The sequence below is a fragment of the Phyllobates terribilis genome, unplaced genomic scaffold (assembly GCF_046119375.1).
Source record: "Phyllobates terribilis strain yellow unplaced genomic scaffold, ASM4611937v1 Scaffold_1__5_contigs__length_1240528914, whole genome shotgun sequence".
NCBI lineage: Eukaryota > Metazoa > Chordata > Amphibia > Anura > Dendrobatidae > Phyllobates > Phyllobates terribilis.
In genome coordinates, this window is record NW_027362761.1 from 597180280 (window position 1) to 597194601 (window position 14322).

At 41.1% G+C, this 14322-nt stretch overlaps 1 protein-coding gene across 1 annotated transcript; it reads right to left on the minus strand.

Annotated features, from left to right (window-relative positions):
- Positions 1 to 1010: 1010 nt before the first annotated feature.
- On the minus strand, positions 1011 to 14218 carry LOC141273692 (uncharacterized). The gene is made up of 7 exons (XM_073685965.1): positions 14159 to 14218; positions 5086 to 5187; positions 4649 to 4828; positions 4442 to 4565; positions 4311 to 4360; positions 3979 to 4081; positions 1011 to 3118 (listed from the first exon to the last, which is right to left on the minus strand). The coding sequence occupies exons 1-7, from the start codon at positions 14216 to 14218 to the stop codon at positions 1572 to 1574; spliced, it is 2166 nt and encodes a 721-aa protein (XP_073542066.1). The 3' UTR covers positions 1011 to 1571.
- Between the last annotated feature and the right edge of the window lie 104 nt (positions 14219 to 14322).

Sequence of the window (14322 nt, forward strand, 5' to 3'; positions counted from 1 at the left end):
GAAGGGGACCTAGATCTGAACCTTGAGGAACCTCCGACAGTAAGTAGAAGAGGAACCAGAAAAAGATACAGTGAAGGAGTGGCCAGTGAGGAAGAAGAACCAGGAGAGAACAGTGTCCTTGAGGTAGATAGCATGGAGCTCACAGAAAAGGACAAAAATAAAAAAAAAAAAATCACAGAAAAAAGCACAGCCTTACCAACACCAGGTCAGATTACCAAAGCATAAGCAGGACGCAGCAGACCCCCATGATAAAGGCGGGGGCCGCACAGGTGTGAAATACTGATGCGACAGCCACCCCCTCCATGAATTGGCAGATATTTGAGTGGCTGTGTAGTATTAACGATGCAATATTAAACAATATATTCATGAAGGATCAGTTACAGACATCAAATGACGGTAACTACTACACAGGGAGGAAGGTTTGGATCTTCTGAATGTTCTAATCTGGAGGCTGTTGCATCATCCATGTTCACTCTGGAGTGAAGCAACCAACACAGGCCACTTGACATCGCCAGAAGCAAAATAGCTGTAGACTGGGGAACCCAAAAACTTTTAAATATGACATTTTCCTAGCCTTCGCAGCCCCATACTTCCAGTCTAGGAATAAGAGAAGGTAGCTGACTTCATCCAGACCCAACCAGATGTTGGCGTGGTGACATTCTTCCAAAGGGCCCAGTGTGCTCACATGCGCTTATACAAAGTTCCTGGCTGACTTCATTAAAGCACCTACGCTGGGAACTTCCGCACAACGCCAGCCGCTTGGACTTCCAACTCGGTAATTCTACGGCACCACACCCTCATCCAAGACAATGAACAGCCACCTACTTCCCAGGGAAGCTTATCTGGTGTCAGAAGGGCCGCAGGTAAGATGACCAAAGCAGCAACTACTGCTTCCAAAACAAATAAACTCTTCTTCCTGGAGTACCGAGGGTGTAGGTTCCCTATGGACAGGAAACTACGAAGCTTTGGAGAAGCTCCTCTTTTTTATCTTGTAGTTTTCCTCTACTTGGGGGTGGATGGTCTCTCAGGTGCTGTCAACATGGGTGAAAGGAAAACTAAGACTCATTTTAAAAAATACAAAGTGTGCTAAGAATTTCACAAAGTCGTATATTTATGCACAATTTGACGACCAGATCTCTCTGAACTCCCCAGGTTCGGACAAAATATCGTGCCATCAAAAGTACAACGCGTAGAAAATTGGCGATTGGTGACAAGTTTTAGGATGCAGTTATACATTGACATATAATATTCTATGCACATGGTTGATATATAAATGTGTCATCTGGATTCTATTTGACATTGGGATAACAGATGTTTGACAATTCCATACATTTCTTGATTAACATCTCTCTTATATGACATAGGACTTTACCTTGAAAGTAACTGCTGTATTATTTCTTGCAATATTTCTCAATAAAACACATAAAATGTCAGCTTTCTCCTACTGAGTTCTATGAAGTCTAAAAAGAGTTGATTGGTGGATATGCGTTTTCAGCACGAGTTCTTCGATGTGCTGTCAGAAGTTACTTTCACTTAAGACACTTTCCACATACAGTACATGAAAATGGATTCTACACTGTATGAATATTTTGATGTCTATAAAGAGCAGATTTGTGAGCAAAGCTTCTCCCACATTCTGAACATGAGAATGGCTTCTCCCCTGTGTGGGTTTTTATATGTACTTCAAGCTGTGATTCCCAAGTAAAACATTTTCCACATTCTGGACATGAATATGGTTTTCCTGTGTGAGAGATCTCATGTGAAATTAGAGATGACTTTTGTATAAAACACTTTCCACATAGGTTACAAGAAAATGGCTTCTCCCCTGTGTGAATTCTTTGATGTCTAACAAGATCTGATTTATGGGTAAAACATTTCCCACATTCTGAACATGAAAATGGTTTCTCTCCTGTGTGAGTTTTTATATGTGCAGCAAGCACGGATTTCCGAGTAAAACATTTCGCACATTCTGGACACGAGTACGGCTTCTCCCCTTTGTGGTGAGTTCTTACATGTACATCAAGACTTGATTTACTGGTATAACATTTCCCACATTCTAAACATGAAATAGTCTTCGTGCCAGTGTGAGTTTTTTGATGATCAACTAGATATGAATTCTGAGTGAAACATTTCCCACATACAGTACATGAAAATGGCTTCACCTCTGTGTGAATTCTCAGATGTCTAACAAAACTGTATTTGTGATCAAAGCCTTTTCCACATTCTGTACAAGAAAATGACTTCTCCTCCGTGTGAGTTTTTAGATGCACAACAAGTTGTGATTTTCGATTAAAACATTTCCCACATTCTGAACATGAAATTGGCTCCTCCCCCGTGTGAGTGTTTTGATGTTGAAAAAGATGTGTTTCGTGGGTGAAACATTTTCCACAAACCTGACATGAAAATGGCTTTTTTCTGTGAATTATCCGATGTGCAAATAGAGTTGACTTTTGCCTAAAATACTTTCCACATATCGAACAACAAAATGGCTTCTCACCTGTGTGAATTCTCTCATGATTAACAAGATCTGATTTCCAAGTAAAACATTTCTCACATTCTGAACATGGAAATGGCTTCTCCCCTGTGTGAGTTCTTTGATGATCAGCAAGAGTTGTCTTTTGTCTAAAACACTTTCCACAAAAGGTACAAGAATACGGCTTCTCCCCAGTGTGAATTCTTTCATGGTTAACAAGAACTGATTTCAAATTAAAACATTTACCACATTCTGCACATGAAAATGGTTTCTTCTCTGTATGAATTCTTTGATGCACAATTAGAGTTGACTTTTTTATAAAACAGTTTCCACATACGCTACAAGAAAATGGCTTCTCCCCTGTGTGAATTACTTGATGTCTAATAAGATCTGATTTCTGGGCAAAAGATTTCTCACATTCTGGACATGAGTACGGCTTCTCCCCTGTGTGAGTTCTTAGATGTTCAGCAAGAGTTGATTTACTTTTATAACATTTCCCACATTCTAAACACAAAATCGGCTTCAACTCGGTGTGAGTTTTCTGATGGTCAACCAGAGATGAATTCTCAGTAAAACATTTTCCACATTCCGGGCATAAATATGGCTTCTCCTCTTCATATGTATGCTGTATAATACCACAATCATCTGTCAAAAAATAAAAAGATTTTGTAAACCTTTAACAATATAAACTTGGGCCCCTGACTGCAGTATTAGTTATACTCCTAGGATAAATATGGTCTTATTACTAAGACGACTCTTCTACAAAGCCAAAGAGAAATCACAATAATTAGTTGCTAATATGGATTAGCGTCTCATGAACGTTGACACAAGATCATTATCCATGGCTCCCCTACATGCGGCCATGTCAGTGAAATAATGACTAAAAACTCTTATCAGGATGGAAAATTTAAAACCAAGCACATATTTCCCACATTTGAACCTCTCGCGATTAAAAAAAAAAAATCATAATCCCAAAATCTGTATGATTTTTGTACAAAAAGAATGGCACAATGCATTCCCTTTGATGTAGAACAATCCTTCTAGAAGCCCCTCAGCCTGAATTCCATTGTGTTTTTCGGGAACAGAGAAATTGCTGTGGGCAAAACTATTAATATGTATCGAGTGCCAGCCAAACATATAAAATCAACCAATGGAAAACAAACTATGAGCAAAAGGAGGACTGCATATCTGAATAACTGAAACGTTATTATAAAAAAAGAGAACAAATACAACACAGCGATTAAAAGCAATAAAAGGTGTATACGAGAACATATCTCAGCCCAAAATAATGAGCAAGAATAAAACACGCCCTCACACCAAAACTTTTTGTTTTTCATCTATAATATAAGTGCACTTCCGGTATCGATATCACATTTTTATTGAAACTTAATTTGTATTTAGGATGAAGTGGTTAATACACCACTGAAAAAACTGACAAAACAAAGAGTGTAAAAAAATAGTTGCATTCGGTGACTTCTCGGCCATGTTCCGAGGTCACTACTCACCTGGGCGGTTATCTGTAGGGGTCTCCTCTTTACACTGCTGATCGCCCCTCACATTTCTCTCTGGAGCATTAATATTGTTCAGATCTTTATCCGGATCCAAAAGCTGCAAAACAAATATTGTAAAAGTCCCCGATGATTGGAGAAGTCACTGGGAATAATGGTGAGAAGATCCGGCCATGTCTGTGGTCAGCTGTGATCCTGCCGTCTCCACCGCTCTCATTACACAAGTATAAAACATCTAATACTGGAGGAGAAGACAAGACTGAACACAAGGAGGTCACAGCCGTCTACACATCATAGGGGAGATCTCCATCTACCTGATGGTCCTGTGCAGGAGGAGGAGCGGGACATCTCTCTGGGGTTGTCCTCTTACTGGAGAGACCTGCAGGAGACACAGACAGGACTGACATCATTATTACATACAGAGAATTATAGGCCGTGTGGATTTAGTCCTGTCTATTACCTGGTGATGTGCGGGGCCGGTGCTCCTCCATCATCACCTCCTTGTACCGATCCTTGTGTCCTTCTAGATACTCCCACTCCTCCATGGAGAAATAGACTGTGACGTCCTGACACCTTATAGGAACCTGACACACACAATGATACCGTCATCACCCAGAATCCTCCAGTGCCGTCCTGTATAATGTCCCAGCATTCCCAGCAGTGTCACCTCTCCAGTCAGCAGCTCAATCATCTTGTGGGTGAGTTCTAGGATCTTCTGGTCATTGATGTCCTCATGTATCCGGGGGTGAGGTGGAGGCCCCGGGATTGGGCTCAGGGTTCCTCCCCGTCCTTCAGACACAGGGTCCTGACAGCGATCACTAGAGGTCTTCTTCACTACTGTGTAATCCTGAGTGTGGAGACATTAATAATATCACTACAGACATTTCCAGAGTCCATCACCTCTCCGGTGATATCACCTGTTATTCCCATAGATAATGATGTCATGTGATGACATCAGAACCTCTCACCTCTCCGGTCATATCACCTGTTATTCCCATAGATAATGATGTTATGTGATGACATCAGAACCTCTCACCTCTCCGGTCATATAACCTGTTATTCCCATTAATAATGATGTCATGTGATGACATCAGAACCTCTCACCTCTCCAATAAGCTGGAAGATTATCTCTAGGGTGAGGTTTAATATCCTCTCCGCCATCTTGTCTCTGTCCTTCTTCATCTTTGATGAATTAAACAGAAAAATCTATTCAGGAAAAATAAACAACCGAAGATCCTTTATTGTAAAAAGAATCAAATGTTAAAAAAATTCTACAAATGAAAAACAAAAACAAAATTAACTGGACATAATAAATGGTAACATTTAAAGGGATACAGTGGCGCTTGAAAGTTTGTGAACCCTTCAGAATTTAAGATTTCTACATAAATTTGACCTAAAACTAAATCAGATTTTAACACAAGTCCTAAACGTAGATAAAGAACCAAATCAAATAAATGAGTCAAAAATATTAAAATTTGCCATTATGAGGAAAACAATTATATACTCTATAATGTCTGTTAGTTTCTAAACTGTGAGAACATTTAGGATTACCCGATAATTTAAAGGTAAAATTAGAATCTGGTGTTTTCAATCAATAGGATGGCAATCATGTGTGACTGGGCGACATGTTTAATTTAAAGAACAAGGATCCATCAAAGTCTGATCGTCACACTTTTGAGGGAAATGGATCATGGTACAAACAAATGAGATTTCTGAGGACTTGATAAAAAGTATAGTTGATGCTCATTAGGCTGGACAAGGTTACAAAACCATCTCTAAAGAGTGGGGACTCAACTGATCCACAGTCAGACAGATAGTATAGAAATAGTGAATATTCAAGGTGATTAATACACTACCCAAAAATGGTCAACCAACAAAGATCATTCCAAAAGTAAGGCATATAGTGGTCCATGAGGTCACAATGAGATCCAAAATAACCTCTCAGCAACTAAAGGCCTCTCTCACATTATCTAATGTTAAAGGGATTTTCCACTATGCGGACAACCCTTTCTCATTTACTGTACTCCCCCATGTAAAACAAAAATCTGTTCTTACCTCCGATGTTGACATTTTTTCTACTGCTGCTCGTGTGCATTGTTTTGTCACATGAGCCCTGCGGCCAATTAGCGGCTCCTGATGGGCTGCTTCACTGTTCCTGCTATTCGGAGGAAGTGAGAACGGTTCTTGCTCTTTCACTTCCTCTCAACGCAAGTGAGTGATGTGGCTTATTAGCCGCCGCTGATTGGCTCCAGTTACTAAGAGCAAAGTTTCACACAAGTTTGACACTCACAGATATGGCATATTGCATCGTTTTACTTAGCTAAAGAATAGCAATATTTTATTTGTTTGATCTTCTTTACTCTATCTACTTTTTGGACTTTTGGAATATAGAAAATCCGGGAGGTTGTATTCTCTCTGCTGGATTGATGAGTTAAATAAGCTGTGAAGGCAGCTCCTTCATGCTTCAGACTAAATCTTAGTCAAAAGGATGTGACGACTTAACCCGTCAGCTACAGCCAATCAATGGCAGCGATGGTCACATGACATACAAAATAGAAATACATCAACCAATGTTGTCCATGTAATCAATATAAATTTGGACTTACAAAGATCAAAGAATATCAATGTGGGAGTATTTTTTGTTATTTTATCAAACATTCATTTTAAGCAATTATTTACAGAGACAAAGCGATCGCAGTCATCAAGAGGGAGATTTCTGAAATGGACGAGCACAGAAGCTGTGAAGCGATTGCTTTTGTTAGACATATTATAGTGTTTTTTAAATCTGTGATGCTTGATAAAACATGTCTTGCATAGATTCACACCGCAGATGTATTCTCAGATGAGATGACAGGACTCCAAGAGGCTGTGACTTTACAATGGTTCTGGCATATTTAATTTTAATTTAATGTTGTAATTATATAACTTTGTAAACGTGACCAAAATCATATTGCCCCGATACCTCAGTGGGTTGTCTGTGTGTTCTCCACGTGCCAGGCCTAAAATAGGTAATCATAAATGTGCCAGTACCTCTCTCCTATTAGAGTGCAAAACACGGCAACAAGAGTCGTATCACTTCATTTGGAGGCCTATGGTCAAGATTGCTCAGATATCAGTTCTACTTCTGTGCGAGACAATTGTAGCTCTTCAAATACTGTTAAACTGGATACCCCAGTACTATAATGTGATATTACTGATCATGTATGATACTATGCACTATGGGGGCTTTTAATAACGTAGAACCCCCTAACCAAGTAATAATATAAAGAGCCCTCACCCTAGAAACTTCCTTTCCCCAGTCAGTATTTGCAGAATCATTTAGCCAATGTCCTTTACCCGTTCTCCTCTCACACAAGAAAGAAACACCTGAGCCTCCACGTCTATGGGGACATCCTGCCCAATGACCTGTAAACTATGCACCACAATACAAAGCTCCTCACTGAGCGAACTAACTCCACTGCTGCACTGGGTCATTACTCGAGACGTCAATGTGTAGTGCAGGGTCTGTCGCTCTCTCTTTCCTCCATGTGTAGTGCAGGATCTGTTGCTCTCTCCCCCATATACAGTGCAGGGGTCTGTCGCTCTCTCCTCCATTATTATTATCTTCCTATATCTCACAGGGTGATGGGGTGACGGCGGCTATAAATAGGGCGACTCCCTGTAGATCGGGATGAGGAGAGCACACACATACCTCCTCGGTGGCATCTAGAATACAGTTGTTCCTGTGATGTCATGGGAAGGGGCGGGGCCTCATCCTGAGCAGGAAGCAGTGTTGTGCTGTGACTGCTGGTGAGGTGTTGTTTTCAGATGAAAGTAAATTTTGCATTTCATTTGGAAATCAAGTTCCCAGAGTCTGGAGGAAGAGTGGAGAGGCCACAATCCAAGCTGCTGGAGGTCTAGTGTGAAGTTTCCACAATCAGTGATGGTTTGGGGGGCCATGTCATCTGCTGGTGGAGACCACTGTGTTTTATCAAGACCAAAGTCAGCGCAGCCGTCTACCAGGACATTTTAGAGCATTTCATGCTTCCCTCTGCCGACAAGCTTTTTGGAGATGGAAATGTCATTCTCCAGCAGGACTTGGCCCCTGTCCACACGGCCAAAAGTACCAATACCTGGTTTACACACAACAGTATCACTGTGCTTGATTGGCAGCAAACTCGCCTGACCTTAACCCCATAGAGAATCTATTATAGAGAATCTATGGGGTATTGTCAAGAGGAAGATGAGAGACCCCAGACCCAACAATGCAGACGAGCTGAAGGTTGCTATCAAAGCCACCTGAGCTTCCATAACACCTCAGCAGGACCACAGGCTGATCCCTCCATGCCACAGGCTGATCCCTCCATGCCACATTGCCGCATTGATGCAGTAATTGATGCAAAAGGAGCCGACCAAGTATTGAGGGCATTTACTGAACAGACATTTCAGTAGGACAACATTTCAGATTTTAAAATCATTTTTCAAGCTGTTGTTATAAAGTATTCTAATTTACTGAGATAATGACTTTTGTGCTTTCATTGGCTGTAAGCCATAATCATCAACATTAACAGAAATAAACACTTGAAATAGATCCCTCTGTGTGTAATGACTCTATATAATAGATCCCTCTGCGTGTAATAACTCTATAGAATAGATCCCTCTGCGTGTAATGACTCTATAGAATAGATCCCTCTGCGTGTAATGACTCTATAGAATAGATCCCTCTGTGTGTAATGACTCTATAGAATAGATCCCTCTGTGTGTAATGACTCTATAGAATAGATCCCTCTGTGTGTAATGACTCTATAGAATAGATCCCTCTGTGTGTAATGACTCTATAGAATAGATCCCTCTGTGTGTAATGACTCTATAGAATATAGGAGCTTCACTTTTTGTACTGAAGAACTGAAATCAATTAACTTTTTGAGGATATTCTAATTTAGTGAGAAGCACCTGTATATAGGATTAAGGGTGAATGGTCTGAGACTACTATTGGGGCACAGATAAGTGTATGATGTTACTTGCATGGGGCTGCACATCAGCGGTCTTGTGCTGTTGCAGCACGTTGATGGTCTTGCACAGGGAAGGGGGTGATGTTACTTGCGTGGGGCTAGATGATGAGGGTCTGCAGAGGGAAAGGCTACACAGGGATGTAGATGCCCTTGTGCTTTCCTTTCTTGGTTAAGGTCATATTTGTTCGTATTTTTCTTTATTAACTTTTTTACTGTTTTTTTTAGGTTACGCTCCTACTGCTTATGGCACTAAACTGAACTGCCTCCTGTCTGAGGAAAGGCTATAGTCCACCAGCGAAGCCAACCCTTTCTTACTACCTAGTGTGGAGCCTTCTAGTGGCAGCGCATGTTCCAACACTCGTGTTTTCCAATGTATTCATGAGACTTTTTTCGTGACACATTGTACTTTATGTTTGCGATCAATTTCGGTCCCCACGATTTGCTTATATTTAATGAAAATATCTACATTTTGACCCAAAAAAAAAAAAAGTGAAAATTTCGCAATTTTCAAACTTTACATTTTTATGCCCTTAAATCAGATAACTTATACGACACAAAATAATTAAATAACATTTCCCATATTTATATTTTACATCTGCGTCATTTTTTAAGCAATTTTATTTTGTTAGGATTAAGGAGGGGTTAAAAGTTTAGCAGCAATTTTTCATTTTTTTTTCAGCAAATTTATTTACAAAACCTGTTTCCTTAGTAACCTATTCAGATTTAAATGGACTTTGAGGGTCCTATATATTGGAACCGCCCCAAAAGTGAGGCCATTTAAAAAAAAAAAAAAAAATCGCTGCCATGAAATATTTCAAAACTGTTGTCGGGAATTTTTTTTTTTAACACTTCAGGTGCTACACAAGAATTAATACAAAGTGGAAATTTTTTTTTAATTTGACCTCTAAAATGTTGCTTTAGCCCCAAATTTTTCACTTTTTCAAGAGGTAACACCAAAAAGTGGACCAAACAGTTTGTTACCCACTTTCTTACTGAGCGGCTGATACCCCCACACGTAGTCGAAAAGTTCTGTTTGGACAAACGGCAGGGTTCGGAACGGCAGGAGCAAGAATTGAATTTTGGAACACAAATTTGGCTGAAAGAGACGTTGGGCACCATGTCGCATTTGCAGGGCCCATAAAGTGCCTAAAACAATAGAAACCCCACAAAGTGACCCCATTTTGAAAACTACACCCCTGAAGGATTTTATCCAGGGGTATAGTGAGCACAGGTACGACACAGAATTTGATAACATTAAGTCATCATATTGAAAAAAGTTCATTTTTTTTCACAAAAAATCTTGCTTTAGCCCCAGATTTCTCACTATTGCAAGAGGTAACACCAAAAAGTGAACCCCACAGTTTGTTACCCACGTTCTTACGAGCGCGACGATACCCCACATGTAGTAAAAAAGTTCTCTTTTAGACAAATGGCAGGGGTCGGAACAGAAGGGGAACAATTTGAATTTTGGAACACAAATTTGGCTCTATGTGGAATAGAGAAGCATATTTGCAGAGCCCGTGAGGTTCAAGAGCAACAGAAATCCCCCGTATAGGTCTTTTTTGTAAATTATACTCTCTAATGTATTTATCTAGGGAGGTAGTGAGTGGTTTCATACCATCATTTTTTATGCAGTTGATACAACACAAATTTTATTGCAATAGTTTTTGTAGTAATTGTCGTTATACTCGTGGTACCCTTGGTGAAGAAAAGGCGTCATTAGATCCCAGACAATTTTACTCGGGATGTCAACTGTCTGGGGGCAATTGGTGGGTTAATTTGGCGGACCCTAAAGGTGCACGTGTACCCTGCTGCGCTCTTGCATATTTTGTATAGTTTGACACTGTATTTGGCGCATTTGAAAGGGGTAAATTAGCGAAATGATAGACGGCCCTTGAAACTCATGAGGGACTCACTAACGGCAACATTTTGCTCTGGGGTATAGGAATTTAGAAATGAATCTTTTAGGAGAGAAATTAGGGGTCTCAATTTGTTAAGGCGATTGTAGTTGGGGGTCATTTCTTGGGGGGACTTGGGAATTTGGTAACATCTAATTTTATTCCTGGGGCTGCTAAAAAAAAGGGGGAATTTGAGGGGAAATTAACTGTACGGATACAACAATGGAGGGGGAACTGCAGTACTTGGTCCTGCCTCTGACATTTCAGCAGTGACAACAGACTCCGGCACCATCGAGCTGTTGGATCCTGTGGAGGAAGAGTCGTCATCACTTACTGAAAACTGCTCTACTTAAGAGGCAGATTCTCTATAAATCCCGGAACTGCTGGAGCAAAGCCGGGTGTACGCCTGCTCCGCAATAAAAGTTCCGCGGGCCATTATTTGATTTTATATGAATGCCAAACAACAAAAAAAACTAACCTAATCTAACACTTGTAAGCCTCACCTAATCTAACTCTAGCAAGCCTCATCTAATCTTACACTAGTAAGCCTAACCTAATCTTACACTAGTAAGCCTAACCTAATCTAATACTAGTAAACCTAACCTAATCTAACACTAGTAAGCCTCACCTAATCTAACACTAGGTAAGCCTAGTGTAAGCCTCACCTAATCTTACACTAGTAGGCCTCACCTACTTTAGAGGCAGATTTTGTATCAGTCCCGGAACTGCTGGAGCAAAGCCGGGTGTGCGCCTGCTCCGCAATAAAAGTTCCGCGGGCCATTATTTGATTTTATATGAATGTCAAACAACAAAAAGAACTAACCTAACCTAACACTTGTAAGCCTCACCTAATTTAACACTAGTAAGCCTAACCTAACACTAGGTAAGCCTAGTGTAAGCCTCGCCTAATCTAACACTAGTAAGCCTCACCTAATCTAACACTAGTAAGCTTCACCTAATCTAACACTAGTAAGCCTCACCTAATCTTACACTAGCAAGCCTAACCTAATCTTACACTAGCAAGCCTAACCTAATCTTACACTAGCAAGCCTAACCTAATCTTACACTAACAAGCCTAACCTAATCTAACACTAGGTAAGCCTAGTGTAAGCCTCGCCTAATCTAACACTAGTAAGCCTCACCTAATCTTACACTAGCAAGCCTCACCTAATCTTACACTAGCAAGCCTAACCTAATCTTACACTAGCAAGCCTCACCTAATCTTACACTAGCAAGCCTCACCTAATCTTACACTAGTAAGCCTCACCTAATCTTACACTAGTAAGCCTCACCTAATCTTACACTAGTAAGCCTCACCTAATCTTACACTAGTAAGCCTCACCTAATCTTACACTAGTAAGCCTAACCTAATCTTACACTAGTAAGCCTAACCTAATCTAATACTAGTAAACCTCACCTAATCTAACACTAGGTAAGCCTAGTGTAAGCCTCACCTAATCTTACACTAGCAAGCCTCACCTAATCTTACACTAGTAGGCCTCACCTACTTTAGAGGCAGATTTTGTATCAGTCCCGGAACTGCTGGAGCAAAGCCGGGTGTGCGCCTGCTCCGCAATAAAAGTTCCGCGGGCCATTATTTGATTTTATATGAATGTCAAACAACAAAAAGAACTAACCTAACCTAACACTTGTAAGCCTCACCTAATCTAACACTAGTAAGCCTAACCTAACACTAGGTAAGCCTAGTGTAAGCCTCGCCTAATCTAACACTAGTAAGCCTCACCTAATCTAACACTAGTAAGCTTCACCTAATCTAACACTAGTAAGCCTCACCTAATCTTACACTAGTAAGCCTCACCTAATCTTACACTAGTAAGCCTCACCTAATCTTACACTAGTAAGCCTCACCTAATCTAACGCTAGTAAGCCTCACCTAATCTAACGCTAGTAAGCCTCACCTAATCTTACGCTAGTAAGCCTCACCTAATCTTACGCTAGTAAGCCTCACCTAATCTTACGCTAGTAAGCCTCACCTAATCTTACACTAGTAAGCCTAACCTAATCTTACACTAGTAAGCCTCACCTAAACTAACACTAGTAAGCCTCACCTAATCTTACACTAGTAAGCCTCACCTAATCTTACACTAGTAAGCCTCACCTAATCTTACGCTAGTAAGCCTCACCTAATCTTACGCTAGTAAGCCTCACCTAATCTAACGCTAGTAAGCCTAACCTAATCTTACACTAGTAAGCCTCACCTAAATATTGGGATTTTGATCACTGTGATAAGATCTATCACAGTGATCAAGAGTGAGGGACCAATAGAAAAAATTCCTGCTGTTGCCGGGTGCTGGCCGGCAGATGTCAGTAGGCGCACTGCCATTTTGCTTGGGGAACAGGAGGAGGAGGAGGAGGGCAGGGGATGGCGTTGCTGGTACCGGGGTACTGAGGTGGGCCTGGGAACATCATATCTCTCTCCTCTGACATATTAGATGATGTCAGAGGGGAAAGAAAATGATTTTTAAATTGGACTTTACTTTTTTTTTTTTTTTTTTTTTAACGTGAATAATGTGAAACAGTGAATAATGGCGATCACATGACAGAGGAGCGGAGAAAACAGCCCTGATCATGTCTCCAGGGTCTCAGCTACCCCCGTTATTTTGTGACGCTGGGGGGTGCGATTGACTTATTTCTCAGTGCGGTCATTAAGTGGTTAATTCTACGTATTGATTTTGTAATGTTCATTGTTATAGACTACATATATATATATATTTTTTTTTTTTCTCCACTTTTGTTACTTTTTTTCTGTGTTTTAATAAAACGGTTTCAGAATTAGGGGCTGACTTGTAGGATTGTGCCGCTTGGTCTGACATTTTGTGACGAGGATAGTGTTCTGCGGATCTGTGGGGGTCCCGGCTGTCGGATGTTCATCGATCAGTAAGTTACCACCTAACCAGATGGATCAGTGATAACATGTCACTGCACAACCCTTCATGGCCCACACACAGGAGATAGCGGTCAGCAATCCCATCGTCTGGCCCCAGCTCCATCCCCTATAGCACAGACAGGGGCACCAGGCCCAGCCTGCTCGTGTCCTCTATCAGACAGCAGATAGAGGACATTAAAAGGTTAATCATTGGATTTCCCACACCCTGGAGACATCAGGACCCCTCCCCCACACACATAGGATCAATGGCTGATCCTGCTGACAGCAGCCCAATGTGCATGGAAGCCTCAGCGTAACGCGTACAATAGACAGCGCAGAGCGCACAGGAACCATCACCCTCCGCTACACTGACCTCAGGAAGGAGACGAGAACACACACACCTCCACCTGCAGAGCCGGCACCGCCGTGTGCTGACAGGACCTGAGTGACGTCACCATCATGTGATCAGTCACATGATCAGGGGCGGAGCTCCAGGGTTCTCTGCTCAGTGTCTGCAGGACTCTGCTGTGCTGGATGATGTATAGTATTATAGAGGAGGACGGAG